General features: G+C 47.1%; 1 protein-coding gene across 19 annotated transcripts in view; it reads left to right on the plus strand.

Annotated features, from left to right (window-relative positions):
- The window catches only part of GRB10 (growth factor receptor bound protein 10), a 228,294-nt gene that overhangs the window by 188,109 nt on the left and 26,346 nt on the right, over positions 1-13,839 (plus strand). For 18 of the 19 annotated variants that reach the window (XM_053260436.1, XM_053260443.1, XM_053260434.1 and 15 more), the window contains 3 exons: positions 2,172-2,309; positions 10,011-10,109; positions 11,708-11,818. In XM_053260436.1, the coding sequence (XP_053116411.1) occupies positions 2,172-2,309; positions 10,011-10,109; positions 11,708-11,818 (348 nt within the window). The remainder of the gene's footprint in view (positions 1-2,171; positions 2,310-10,010; positions 10,110-11,707; positions 11,819-13,839) is intronic. The other variant, XM_053260450.1, reaches the window with a different exon arrangement.

Genomic DNA, 13,839 nt, shown 5'->3' on the forward strand with positions numbered 1-13,839 from the left:
AGAATTTCAGACCAGGATGGGGGGCACAAATAAGCTCAGCTGTTTGAATGGAGAGCCCAAACAGGCTCATACAGAATGAGATAGTTCTTTAGATGTGCTAAAGCTGAATACAGTATGTAGTTTCCTTCCATGTTCAGCAAAGGAACTACTATGTGACTGAACAGACTGGGTGGAGAAAAGCATACTTTAAGACTAGCCCACCTTTGAATAAATATGATGCTGAACACTAACTTAAATCAGTGTGGTGCTGGCTTTTTATTAAATCTCAGTATTTCTGTTTAAAACCTGCTAGACCCATTCAAATGTTACCATTTCTGTTCTGACTGTGTTTTACTTTCTTTATAAAGAAAATGGGATATGATCAAGTCATTAGTTTTCCTGGGGGCTGGCAAACCTACAAAGCCAGTAGAACAAGGCCCCATTGCTTAACTGGGGCCATCTAAGGTTTCCAGATCTCCTGAGCCTTGGAGAGGTGGAGCCTGGGAGCTCAAGGGTGATGCCTTCTGGTGAAGAGGGCTGAGCCTGCTGGTACATGATCTCCTCAAGCCAGTGCTGCAATATTGCTCTTTTCCCAAACTATATTCGTTATCTCTCTGGAGCCTCTGGATGGGGCGGGTTATAAATGTAATCAGTCAATCAATCAATCATAATAAATTAGTCTTCTGCAGAAACAGATACCAAGGCTGAAAATATATGTTGGAGAAATAGACAGTGAGAACAGGCCTGGTGGAAAATATCTTGCCCTTTTGTTTCTGTCTTCTGAACTTGAGGTTTAATATCTTTTCCTGAGGAGTCTGAAACTTGGGGCCATACTGAGCAATACACTTACTGCAGATGGGGCCTGTAAGCTTGACTTTTCTAAAATAAATTTCACACACAGAGAGGCTAATCTTGATTTGGGAAGTAGCTGAGGGAGCGGAGTTAATCATACCACTCCACAGTCCGTATCCAGATTTGGGAGCTTTGCAGCTGCTATATGCTTGAGGAGCAAAGCTCCTATTAATGCCAATGAAAACTTTTTCCTCTGGGGCAAACAGCCACAGGGAAGGTGATCAAATTGGGACCATGAGAGGCAAAGGACAAAGCTCTAGATAAAACTGTTAGATGCCCATACAGATTTACTATAATTATTGGACACATTTTTGCTTCAATATGAATCCATACTGTAAGAAAAATCGAATCTGGAATGTCTGTGTGCATATATGTATGTAATATTTTTAAAAACCAATAAATGTTGTCTTTAGTGATATATTATCTTCTCATTCTCCATGCCCCATGATTAGTTTTTCTAGACTTCTCTGTAGGGATGTGCATAGAACCGGTTTGGCGCTCCTTTTCTGGAGTTGGAAATGCCAGCATTCAAGCCAGTTTGGAGGCGGGGGATGGTTGCTTTAAGGCACGGGGGAGGTGTCCTTACCTCCCCCACCTGCGCTGCTGCCAAAGCCGCTGATACAGCACAGCTGAGTACCTTCTCGCTGTCCCGGTCCGCGTTAATACTGGAAGTGGTCGGTGTGCATGCCACTTCTGGTATTATGCTGGCCGAGGCGGCAAGAAGGTACTCAGCCGCCCCATGTCAGCGGTTTTGGCAGCAGCGCAGGCGGGGGAGCTAAGGACACCTTCCCCACACCTTAAAGCAACCACCTCCCGGTAGTGAATGGAACTGCACTCTTGAAACTGTGCAGCCAATGCATGGGGCAGTGGAGGATGCATGTGCAAAGATGTAAAGTGTGAATGCAACAAACACGAGTATCATACAGGTGCACACAAGGCAGGGGCCATGACTTGCTGCAGCTTTGAGTCTTTCTTTGGTTGCAAACCCTGCTCTGCCCCTCTTTTAATTAATGCAGTGGTGTCATCTCTGTCCACTGTCGGTGCAGATTTCCTCCATATTGTGATGGCAGTTCTGAACTGTGAACTTCTGGAGCTGCTTATTCTCATCCTCCATCTTTTTTCCCCCTTGATACAAGTGGTGGGCAGATTAGAAAGTGTCACTTTTCTACAGGAGTACTTGACTATCATTTTTAAAAGGTGGCACTTTTTTAACAAGACTTGAATTCCTACCAATGTATGTGAGGCACAAAGCAATTAGTAGCCCATGCTTAGTGCTCCTGTTGGGGGGGGGGGGCGGTTTGCCTGTAAAATTGTTTTTCATTTTGTTTAATCTCCAACAGAATTTTTTGAACTCAAGTAGCTGTCCTGAAATTCAAGGGTTCTTGCATGTGAAAGAACTGGGGAGGAAGTCGTGGAAGAAGCTGTATGCTTGTCTGAGAAGATCTGGACTTTATTGCTCTACAAAAGGATCTTCAAAGGTAGGAGAGGGTCCACAGCTCATTCCCAGATTCAGTCTCTGGCATCTCCAGGTTGGGCTGGATAGCCACTCCTTTAAGGGATGTGCAAGCCGGCTTGCATCGGTCTGGGCTCGACATTGAGCTGGCCCGGTTTGGGCAATCCAAGTTCGAACCGGACCACCCCCCTGGTTCAAAGAACCAGCTCAGGAGGTTATGCTTGTAAAGGGGGATTCCCCAGACTAAGAAGGGGGGGCAGCAGGAATATTTACCTTTTAGTTTCCTGCAGAGGCGACATCGGAGGGGGCAGCCCAAATGATAGGCTGGGCCGAGCAGGGGTGGTGGTGAAAGGGGGATATTTTCCTTTTAGTTTCCCTCCACTCCTCCAGCAGGGAAGGCTGTGGTGACATGGGAAGTGGCGGTGGGGGCTCCTTCAAGCCCCACCCACCCCCCAAATGACAGGCCGGGCCGGCTGTACATGCACAGAGGTTGCTTCCTACCCCTCCGCTGCTTCCCATATCACTTCCCATATCACTTCCCATATCAATTCCTATTGCTTTTATTACCATTATTTTTGCACGGTCTCACCCATTTTGCTCCCATATCACTGCGGCTATCCCCGCTGGCAAGAAACTAAAGGTAAATATCCTCCTTTTGCTGCTGCCTTCTTAGTCTAGGGACTTTGCCTTTACAAGTATATCCCCCGAGCTGGCCCGTGAGCCGATTCGGCCAGCTTGATGGCCAGACTGGACCCAGTTTGGCTGAGCCCGGGCCGGGTTGGTTCAAATCTGGTCCAGATTTGAACCAAGCTGGCCAAACTGCTGGCTCACACACCTCAACTGCTGACTATCCCTCGACAGCACTGGATAGCTACTGTAGATGATACTGAACTAGATGCATCAATAATCTGACACAGTAGAGTGTGTGTGTGTGTGTGTGTGTGTGTGTGTGTGTTTACGTACACACACGCACACGCACACACACGTGTAAGCTTGCTTTTAGACTTTTTAGCCATTATTACTGCTTTCTTTATTGTATTTAGGTACACTACACAGACAAGATCTGGTACTGGATCCGTTGATACGCATTAGAATGGGTTCTGCGCCTGCGCGGAAGCCTCTCAGTGTCGAGTTTATACAGCTCCTTTTAGGCGCCTGCGTCCCCGCCCCACGTGACTACGTGGCTATTTACGGCAGGAGAGAGCGCAGGCCGCTCAGTTCCTTTGCGACCGCCTTGGAAATCACTTGGTTTCTGCGGCTCCTTCGCGCTTGTTTCCTTGGCTACTTTCGGTTTTGGCTTCATTGGATATTTGACTCGGACTGTTTTTGACTACTCTTGCGGCTTCCTTGAAAACTTCGTTTTGACCTGGACTTGGACTGTGTTTGGCTTCTCTAATCTCCTCTAACTTGACAAAAGATCGGACTGTTTCTCTGGCTACTGACCTCGGATAGTGAGTAACATGGATGCCCCGGTGGGAAAACTGAACTTTAAACGCTGCACGGAGTGCAAGGCTAAATTACCCTCCCAAGATCGTCATAGCTTGTGTTTACTGTGCCTGGGGGAAGCCCATAAAGCTCCTGCTTGTAAAATTTGTCAGTCCTTTTCGAAGCAGACCAGAAGGAATCGTGAGCTCCATTTACGAGCTGCTTTGTATGATGATGCTCTGGCGGTGCCTTCCTCGAAATCTCCTCAGGCGCATGGCTCGAAGGACCTGGGTTAGGCCCAGTCTAAAACTTCGAAGCTCTCCGTCTCCGTGAAGTCCCCTAAGTCCCCCAAGAGGCTGGGTGAGAAAATGGCTGCCGCGGGTGTTCCCGCCAAAAAGGCACGGCATTGAACCCAGTCGGAGTCGACGCCCTCTCCAGGCACTGCCCAAGACGTGGTCTTCGTCTCGGCGTCAAGAGCGCCAGTTCCAGGATACTCGACTGCGACCTCGATACCGACGCAGCCACCAGTATCGACGGCTCCTTCGACATCGGGGGCTCTGCCTAGACCTTTGTCGACACCGAAACCTCCATCCCACTTGATGTCAATGGCTTCAGTATCGACAGTCTCGATACCGACTGAATTCGTAGAGACTCGTGTGACACTGGGTGCCTCGACGTCGAGACAGGCCACCTCTGCGTCGATATCGACGGACACTCAGGATGAGCCTTTGCATGCACCAACCTCGGCATCAACAGTGCTGCCAGCTACTTTTTCGATATCGGCCACCAGGGATCTGGTGCCGGCACCTACTCCGATCTGCTTGCCATCCACCTCGAGAGATGAGGACCGTATATCCATGCTAAATACACCGACAAATGTTACCGCTGTGACCCCGCGATTCTGAGCGCCGATGACTTTCGCTATGGACGGGGCCAATGCGGAGGACGACCCACCACAACTAGATCCTCTGCTGAGAATGCTGGACTCCTCTACCAATACGCTGTCTACTTTCAGAGGTTTTCTGTGTTCTGAAGAGGATGCTTCCACCTCTGACCCGTGTATGCTCACTGCTGTGCAACTGGCAACTCCGACACCTTGGCACACTTGTGGGGTTAGCCACCGGGCATCGCCTTCTGTGGAGACTGCTTTGCCAGGCACCGCATCCCCTGGTGCAGAATATGACTTGCAGGAGCACTGTGCTTGGCAGGGTGTGTTGGCCTTGAGACAGACTCCTGCCTTAACAGCGGGGACAGCTCCGCCTCCACAGGATAGGCTGTTTACTAGTGTGGGTACCCAAACGAAGAATCATTGCACTTCGGCTCAAACTCAAACAATTTCAAGGCATTACGCTAACGCCAGCTCACAGACTGACCCCTTACCGGCACCGTTTGAGCGGAGAGAGATGTCTCCTAGGCTTCCGTCGCACCACTCTATTTCGGACCTGGATTCAGAAGAAAGTCATCATGGATCGTCTGATTTCGAGTCAGACACAGAAACTGTGGAATTGGACCCTTCTCCAGATGTGGCAATGCCTTCCCATATGTCACCGACGGAAGAATTAAAGGCATATCATTCCCATGTAAAACGCATGGCCAGTGCGCTAGGTCTGGATCTTACTTCACAACTTAAGACTATAGATGCTCCGGTCTATAATTTTATGCAAAGGTCACAATCGGCGCAGCCTGTGGCGCTTCCATTGTTACCGATCATTTCCAATGCTGCCCAGTGTGCTTGGCAGGTTCCCCATACTTCGACACCGACATCTAAGAGGCTGGAAGGTCTGTATCGGGTTCAGGAACAGGATAATACCTACCTGTTTAAGCACCCTGTCCCAAACTCTTTAGTTATCGATTGTGCTACCTCCTCCAAGTCTAGTCGACGCCACATGACTCCTGCTGACAAAGAAGGCAGGAAATTGGATGTTATGGGGAGAAAGTTATATTCTACTTCGTGTTTATCTGTGAAAGTCGCTAATTACTTGGCTTGTATGGCTAAATACAGCTACTGTATTTGGGAGGAACTGGAGAAGGTCATGGATACGTTGTCCCCAGAAGAGATGAGACTGCGATTTCGAAAAACTTTGCAACAGGCTGGTGACCTTACCTGTCAGCAGTTGAGCACGGCGAAGCACTTAGCGGAGTCTGAATCCTGCTCCATCACAACGGCAATCACCCTACGTCGTCATGCCTGGCTGCGGTCGGCCACCCTGCAATAGGACATGAAAGATAAGATAGAAGGTCTACCGTTTGATGGTAAAGGTCTTTTCTCAGAAGAGACTGATGCCACGATGGAAAAGTTAAAGAAATCTAAGTTTACCGCTAAGACCTTCACTTCAGCGGCCTCCCCTGCTACATCTTATGGGGGAAGACAACGTACCTCTTACCGTCCCAGGTCTACGTACAGACAGCAAGAACGAAGGGACTTCCATAAACCTTACTACCCGTTCACAAAACGAGCAAACCAACAGAAGGGAAAATTTTCCTCAGGTCAGCGCACCAAACAGGCTGACGGAAATAAACAGCGTCTTTGAAGTGCGGAGCAGCCCATCGCTCCCACATGGTACTTCCCACTACTTCTACTCCCCGAACACCAGGGAGAATTTGAGCCCGGTTAACACCACCACGCAACCGGACTAGCCACCAACACCATCAGGTTGGCAAGTCATGCGGACGCATGGCGCAAACATAACATCGGATCAGTAGGTTTTAAAGATTGTTCAGTCAGGTTACGCGATAGAGTTCAAGACCCGACCGAAATTCAGGGGCCTGCGTTTCACGAAGGCTACACCAGCCCTTCTCCAAGAAGTTCAGGAACTCCTGCTCAAGAAAACAATAGTACCAGTGCGATGGGCAAATCGACGGGAGGGTTTTTACTCCCGTTATTTTCAAATTCCGAAGAAGGATGGTGGTATCCGACTTATCATGGACTTGAGACATCTAAACAAGTTCATCCTTGTGAAAAGGTATCGAATGACGATGTTACAGGACATTCTACCTCTTCTCCATCAAGAGAGGTGGCTTGTGACGTTAGACTTAAAGGATGCCTACTTTCACATAGGAATCCGGCCCTCCTTTCAGAAGTATCTACGGTTCATGGTCGGGACGTCCCTATACCAGTATCAGGTGCTTCCCTTCGGCCTGTGCACGGCTCCCCGTGTTTTTACCAAGTGTATGGCAGTAGTAGTCGCCCACCTGCGGACAAGGGGACTGAAGCTGTATCCGTATCTGGACGATTGGCTTCTGTCCTCGACAAGCAGAGAAGAGTTACTTTCGCAGATAGAGTATATGTTGTGACTTCTCCAAGACTTAGGCATACAAGTAAATTGGAAGAAGTCAAATCTGACGCTGGTTACGACCATATCGTACATTGGAGCTCAACTCGATGCTACACTGGGGAGGGCGTTCTTACCAGAAGACCGTTTTCAGACCATAGCTTCGCTGGTTCGAACGTTTCAGACTACACCGTCACAAACAGCGTGGCATGTCCACCGTCTATTGGGTCTGATGGCCTCTTGCCGGACAACGGTGCGGTATATGCGCCTGAAAATGAGGAAACTGCAATTATGGTTCCTGTCCTCTTTCAATCTACTCAGGGACAACCCCAGGAAGTTGCTGACGGTTCCGCTTCCAGTTCTGCAGTCCCTCTCCTGGTGGACAAAACGCTCCAATCTGCTCAGGGGGGTTCTGTTCCAAGCCCAACTTCCGTCGGTTTGGGTCACGACGGATGCCTCTCTTCGGGGCTGGGGGGGGACACTGCAATGCCGCCACAACTCAGGGCCTCTGGACCCGCAAACAAAGTCTCCTACACATAAACTTCCTGGAGCTGTTAGCTGCTTTTCAGGCCATGAAAGCCTTCCTTACCATGCTACGCGGAAGGGTGGTCCACTTGCAGTTGGACAACACCACTGCCATAGCCTACCTCAACAGACAGGGGGGAACAGTCTCCAGGTCGCTCTGTGCACTCAGTATTCAGATCTGGCACTGGTGCATCAAGAACAGCATAACGCCTATAGCAATACACATAAAGGGATCAGACAACGTTTGGGCGGATGGCCTCAGCCGCTCGTTCTCCAGAGACCGTCACGAGTGGGAACTGAACGACCTCTACCTTCAAGGGATCTTCGACCTTTGGGGTCATCCGGAAATAGACCTGTTCGCCACGACACAGAATGCGAAATGCATACGGTTCTGCTCCAGGGCGGGACACGATCCGTGTTCTGTGGGCGATGCATTCCAAATCGACTGGTCGCTTCACCGTTCTTATATGTTCCCCCCCTTGCCGCTTGTGGGCAGGGTGGTAGCTCGTCTCCTGCAAACTCCGGTGGGATGCATCATGATTGCCCCGTGGTGGCCACGACAACCGTGGTTTCCACATTTCCTCAAACTGACCTCACGAACTTACCAGAGACTTCCGAACTGCCCGGACCTACTAATTCAAGACGGCGGGAGGGTGTTACACCCAGAAGTTCTCACGTTGCAGCTGACAGCATGGCTGATCGACTACTAAATAAGATCCTGCTGAACGAACGTAAACCATCTACTAGGTGAAACTATGACAGCAAATGGAAGAGATTTGCATCCTACGCGTATACGCATGGGTTCCATCCTAAACGTGCTACCATACGGGAAGTCCTGCTTTATTTGACGAATCTTAAGACGTCCGGCCTCTCTAATGTGTCCATAAGAGTGCCTCTAGTGGCCCTTACGTCTAGGCAGCCTGGATGGGACGGCAAGACTCTGTTTTCTCATCCGGCCTGTAAGAGTTTCCTGAGAGGACTCACGAATCTCTATCCTCCTGTACGCAAACCATTTGAACCCTGGAGCATCTCTCTGGTCCTCTCTACACTATCAGAGCCGCCATTTTAACCCATGAGTGCGGCTTCTCTTCGACATGTTTCCTTGAAGACGGCCTTTTTGGTGGCTATCACCACTGCCCGTCGGGTAAGTGAGCTGACGGCTCTCCGTATGGACGTACCTTACACCCGCTTTTATGCTGATAAAGTTCTCCTGCGTCCAGACATCAGGTTCACGCCGAAGGTGGTCTCAGTCTTCCATGTCAATCAAGACATAGTCCTACCCACCTTTTTCAGTGCTCTGTCCACTCCCTTAGAGAAGGTTCTCCACTCTTTAGACGTCCGCAGAGCACTTCTCTATTATCTGTCCAGGACCAAACTGTTCCGGAGATCCAGGAAGTTACTGATATCGTACAAAGGATCTTCTCGGGGCCAGGCTCTGTCTAGACAACGCTTGTCACATTGGCTGGTCGAAGCAATTCGCCTTACCTGCTCAATCCAGGGGATACCAGCGCCAAAGACTATTAAAGCACATTCCACCAGAGTGTCCGGAACTTCTGCAGCTTTTTTGTCAGGAGTGTCCTTTCCAGAGATCTGCAAGGCTGCTACTTGGTCCTCTGAGGAACCCTTTATAAAGCACTACGCTATTGACCTGCGGTCCGCTGCGGATGCGAACTTTGGGAGAGGCGTTCTTAAAAGGGTGTTGCAGTAAGCACTGCTCCCTCCTCCTTCTGGAGCTAACTAAGCACCCATTCTAATGCATATCAACAGATCCTGTACCAGATAAACAGGTTGCTCACCTGTAACTGATGATCTGGTAGAGATCCGTTGATATCCATTAGACTCTCCCGAGCCTCCCCTCTGCAGTGCACCTTAGGTCTTTAGAGTTCTATTGGCCATATCTTCGACTGCCTCAGCGGTCTCCAAGGAACTGAGCGGTCTGTGCTCTCTCCCGCCTTAAATAGCCAGGTAGTCACGTGGGGTGGGGACGCAGCCGCCTAAAATGAGCTGTATAAACTCGACACTGAGAGGCTTCCGTGCAGGCACAGAACCCATTCTAATGGATATCAACGGATCTCTACCAGATAATCAGTTACAGGTGAGCAACCTGTTTTTCTTCACCACAGTCTCTAATGAAACATTGCATGGATTGAATGGGTACATATCTCCTTGAGTTCAATATCCAAGTTTTATTAAAACAAAATGGAAACTTGAGACCCTATCCACCCCCAACACAGTGCCCTCCAGTGACTGTTGCTGGAGACTACCTTGTATTTCTTTTTAGACCCTGAGCCCTTTGGGGACAGGGAAGCGTATTTTTCTTTTTCTATGTAAGCTGCTTTGAGAACTTTTATGTTTAAAAGTGGTATGTAAATAGTAGTAGTAGCTTACAATCAAGTAAGATTATTATATTAATTGGCAAAAACAGCCAAATGGAATAGTGTTACACAACAATTAAGCAACTTATTTTTATTTTGTTTAACTCATGAGAATTTCCTCTGAAACAGAAAGGAATTTGCAGCTTTCCAAAAAACCTACAGAGCACAGGCCAAACAATGGAACCCATTCCACAACAGACATTGCCCTGCTCCTTGTTATCAGCTGAGGTATTTGAAACAGGACCTCCTCATATTTATTTAGCACATTTTTATACCTCCCCATACAAAATTCCCTGGGTGGTTCACAATCTAAAAACAACCATTAAAACATAACACAATTAAAACAATTTAAAATACAAATAAAACCTCTAAAACCTGACGCTTCAAAACTATACATTAAAAGCCTGGCTAACAGGTATGTTTTCAGGTCCTTCTTAAAAAAACTCTAATTTCGATAGGATGCGCATTCCAGAGTCCCAGGGAAACTCTGGAAAAGGCCTGGTTCCAAGTCGCCACCAACTGAGTCAGTGGAAAACGCAACCAGATCTCCCCAAATGGTCTTAATAGGTGGAGGGGTTGATGAAGAAAGTGTTCTCCTAAATATCTTGAACCCAAGGCGTTCAGCACTTTGTATTTTGCCTGGAAACCTATTGACAGCCAGTGTAGTTCTTTTTTTCTTTTTTTTAATGTGTGTAATGTGATCTCTTTGGGCAACCCTGAGACCAGCCTGGCTGCTGCATTCGGTACTAGCTGCAGTTTCTGAACTACGTACAAAGGCAGCCCATCATAGAGCGTATTGCAGTAGTCAAATCTGGATGTTTCCAGCATATGCACCACTGTTTTAAGGTTCTTTATCTCCAGAAATGGATGTAGCTATGTACCTGCTTTTTCCAGGGAGTGCAACCCTGTCCAGAACAGGCAGATCTAAACCACTTCCTAAGTCTCAACCTCCCACAATGAGTTCCTCCATCTTGCTTGGATTCAGCCTCTGTTCTCAGTTTGTTCTCCCTCATCCAGCCCATTACCACCTCCAGGCAGGCATTTAGGGAAGTTAGGCCATTTCCTGATAAAGCTGACATGAAGAAATAGATTTGGGTGTCATCAGCATATTGATGACACCCATATTGATGACACCCTGCACCAAATCCCCTGACGATCTCTCAGCAGTTTCATGTAGATGTTAGAAAGCACTGGAGATAGAATGGAGCCCTAGGGGACCCCATACAATAACTCTTGTTATGAAGAGCGACAATCTCCTAGGGACACCATCTGGAAACTAACCGAGAGGTAGGAGCGGAACCACTGCAAAGCAGTGCCTCCCACTCACAACCCCCTTCAGGCACTCCAGAAGGATACTATGGCTGATGGTATAGAAAGCTGCCAAGAGATCCAAAAGAGTGTGTGTGTGTGTGTGTGTGTGTGTGTGTGTGTGTGTGTGTGTGTTTCATATGAGAAATGTGTTCCTTCTTTGTGCACCCTAAAGTACATAGAGATTGATTGGGGGACGGAGGAGATTTTACAGATAATAAAATGCCTTATATTGTGCTTATATCTAACTGGCAAGTGAAGACTACAGATGTTTAGGTCTGTTAAGTCAGAATACCTTGAGGTTTTGTTTTGTTTTAAAATAATTGTGATATGTTGGATGGTCTGTGGTTTGAGGTTTTGTATAATAATTGTCCGAAGCGGCTGGAATAAAGAGATGTTTGTGCTCTCACTGCCCTCTTGTGGCTGAATTCTTACTTTTCGAGAATGCACAAGTTAAAATGATGCAAAATCTAGTGATTTAATGCTGTATCTTTAATTGTTGTAACCATCCCCAATAGGAACCAAGGCACCTGCAGTTATTAGCTGACCTTGAAGACAGTAATATCTTTTCATTGATGGCAGGCAAGAAATTGTACAATGCTCCTACAGATTATGGCTTTTGTATAAAGGTAATACTTTACTTTTTAAAAAAAATTCAGCAAAGAATTGCAGCTCAGAGACCTTATAACAGTGGTGATGAAACTTCTTGTGGTATCTCATGCAGTCTTTTAAAAAACTAATGCTTTAATTTTATTAGTTATTGGATTTTCTTCCAATGGGCAAGATTATCTAAGATCATTGACGCAATTTAAATGCATTCCAACATAGTTCCTTGATCCCTTGTCAAGTATGAGTGGCGGTTGTTAACCCCACCAACTATGTATTTGTGCTGTGATAGCTCCTCCCATTAAAATGTGTTGAAGAATTAATGGAAAGCCAGGGTTAGGTGTTTCCAGTTTTACAGTCCTCTCCCTTGAATTGTGGCATAATGTTCTGTGTTTCTTCTCTTCCTCTGTAATGAATCTTGGGAAGTCATTTTGGGTTAAGAGCATCAGGCCTTCTTATAGAAACATAGAATTGAAAATACTTCGATTAAGAGATACATTCACTCAATAACCACAGAGAGCTGATGTAGCATAATGACTGAAGTGTGACCTGGAAGTCTCATTTGAAATCTTGTCTGAATCATAAATTTACTAGGTTAACTTACGGAAGCCACTAGTTTCTTGGCCACCTTACCTGTACTATGCTGCTGCAATCTGGAGGATACTTATTGCTTTATTTTCTGCAAATAAACAGTAAGCTAGCTAATCCCACACAGAGCATCTGTGCAGCAGTCCCCTCCCCACAAGCCTTCTGCCCCAGGTTGCTCCCTCCTCCATTTTCCCCTCTTTTTCTCTCTCTCATTTGTGCTCCCCCCCACCCGCCGCTTTTTAGCCTGCTTGTGTTTTCCCCACTGGCCGTTGCCACCGCCTCCTTCCTCCAGTCCCTGGTGCATCGGGCGGCCAAGCATTCAGCCGCTCCTTTCTGCACGGCCCTCCCTCTAGCGAGCATCTTCTGAAGCGCCCAGCCATTTGTCTCTGCCCAGCCAGGCTCTGCCGCTTTCTCTCCCCGCAGCTTCCTCTTCCCTTCTGCCCCAGTCAGTTCAGTTCTCCTCTCTGCTTGCCCGCTTTCCTTCCTTTCCTCCTCAAGCGGCCACTTCCCTACGCGGCTAACGGCTGCCCAGCCAATCCACTGGATTGCCGGGACGCATCCCCATAGAGGCATGTCTACGAGAATTAATACTTCCCTCACAAGTGGTCATGTAAATATTTTTGACATCTTATAGGTGAAGTGCTCTGAACATACTGCGAAGCACTATAAAAATGCTAAGCATTTGTTTTGTTGGAGAAGAATAAATATTCAAGGTGGTTCAAATAAATAAATAAACCTAACAAGAAAGAAAAAAATAATCTGTTACAATCATCAGTAAAACAGCCAAAAGAGAGAGAGAGAGAAGTAGCAAGGGGAAAAACCATTAAGGAACCGATAAAGAGTAATCAGTTATTTAAGCAGAAAGCAAGTTAACAGTTTGCAGAAAAACTAAACTCTTCGGGTGGTAGCAGAACCTTGGCAAAAAAGGAGCCAAACATACCTTCTGGGGCAGGGAATTTTACATTTTGACTCCACAACAGAAAAGGCCTTTTTGCACATCCCAGCCAACTGTACCTCAGAAAGTGGCATTGTATGTATCTTATTATATTTTACACTTGTACTATACAGGTGAAACTTGAAAAATTAGAATATCGTGCAAAAGTTCATTAATTTCAGTAATGCAAATTAAAAGGTGAAACTGATATATGAGATAGACGCATTACATGCAAAGCGAGATAAGTCAAGCCTTAATTTGTTATAATTGTGATGATCATGGCGTACAGCTCATGAGAACCCCAAATCCACAATCCCAGAAAATTAGAATATTGTGAAAAGGTTCAACAGTCTAGGCTCCAGGTGTCCCACTCCAATCAGCTAATCAATCCATAACACCTGCAAAGGGTTCCTGAGCCTTTAAATGGTCTCTCAGTCTGGTTCATTAGGAATCACAATCATGGGAAAGACTGCTGACTTGACAGTTGTGCAGAAAACCATCATCGACACCCTCCATAAGGAG

Source organism: Hemicordylus capensis, chromosome 6, assembly GCF_027244095.1.
Source record: "Hemicordylus capensis ecotype Gifberg chromosome 6, rHemCap1.1.pri, whole genome shotgun sequence".
Lineage (NCBI taxonomy): Eukaryota > Metazoa > Chordata > Lepidosauria > Squamata > Cordylidae > Hemicordylus > Hemicordylus capensis.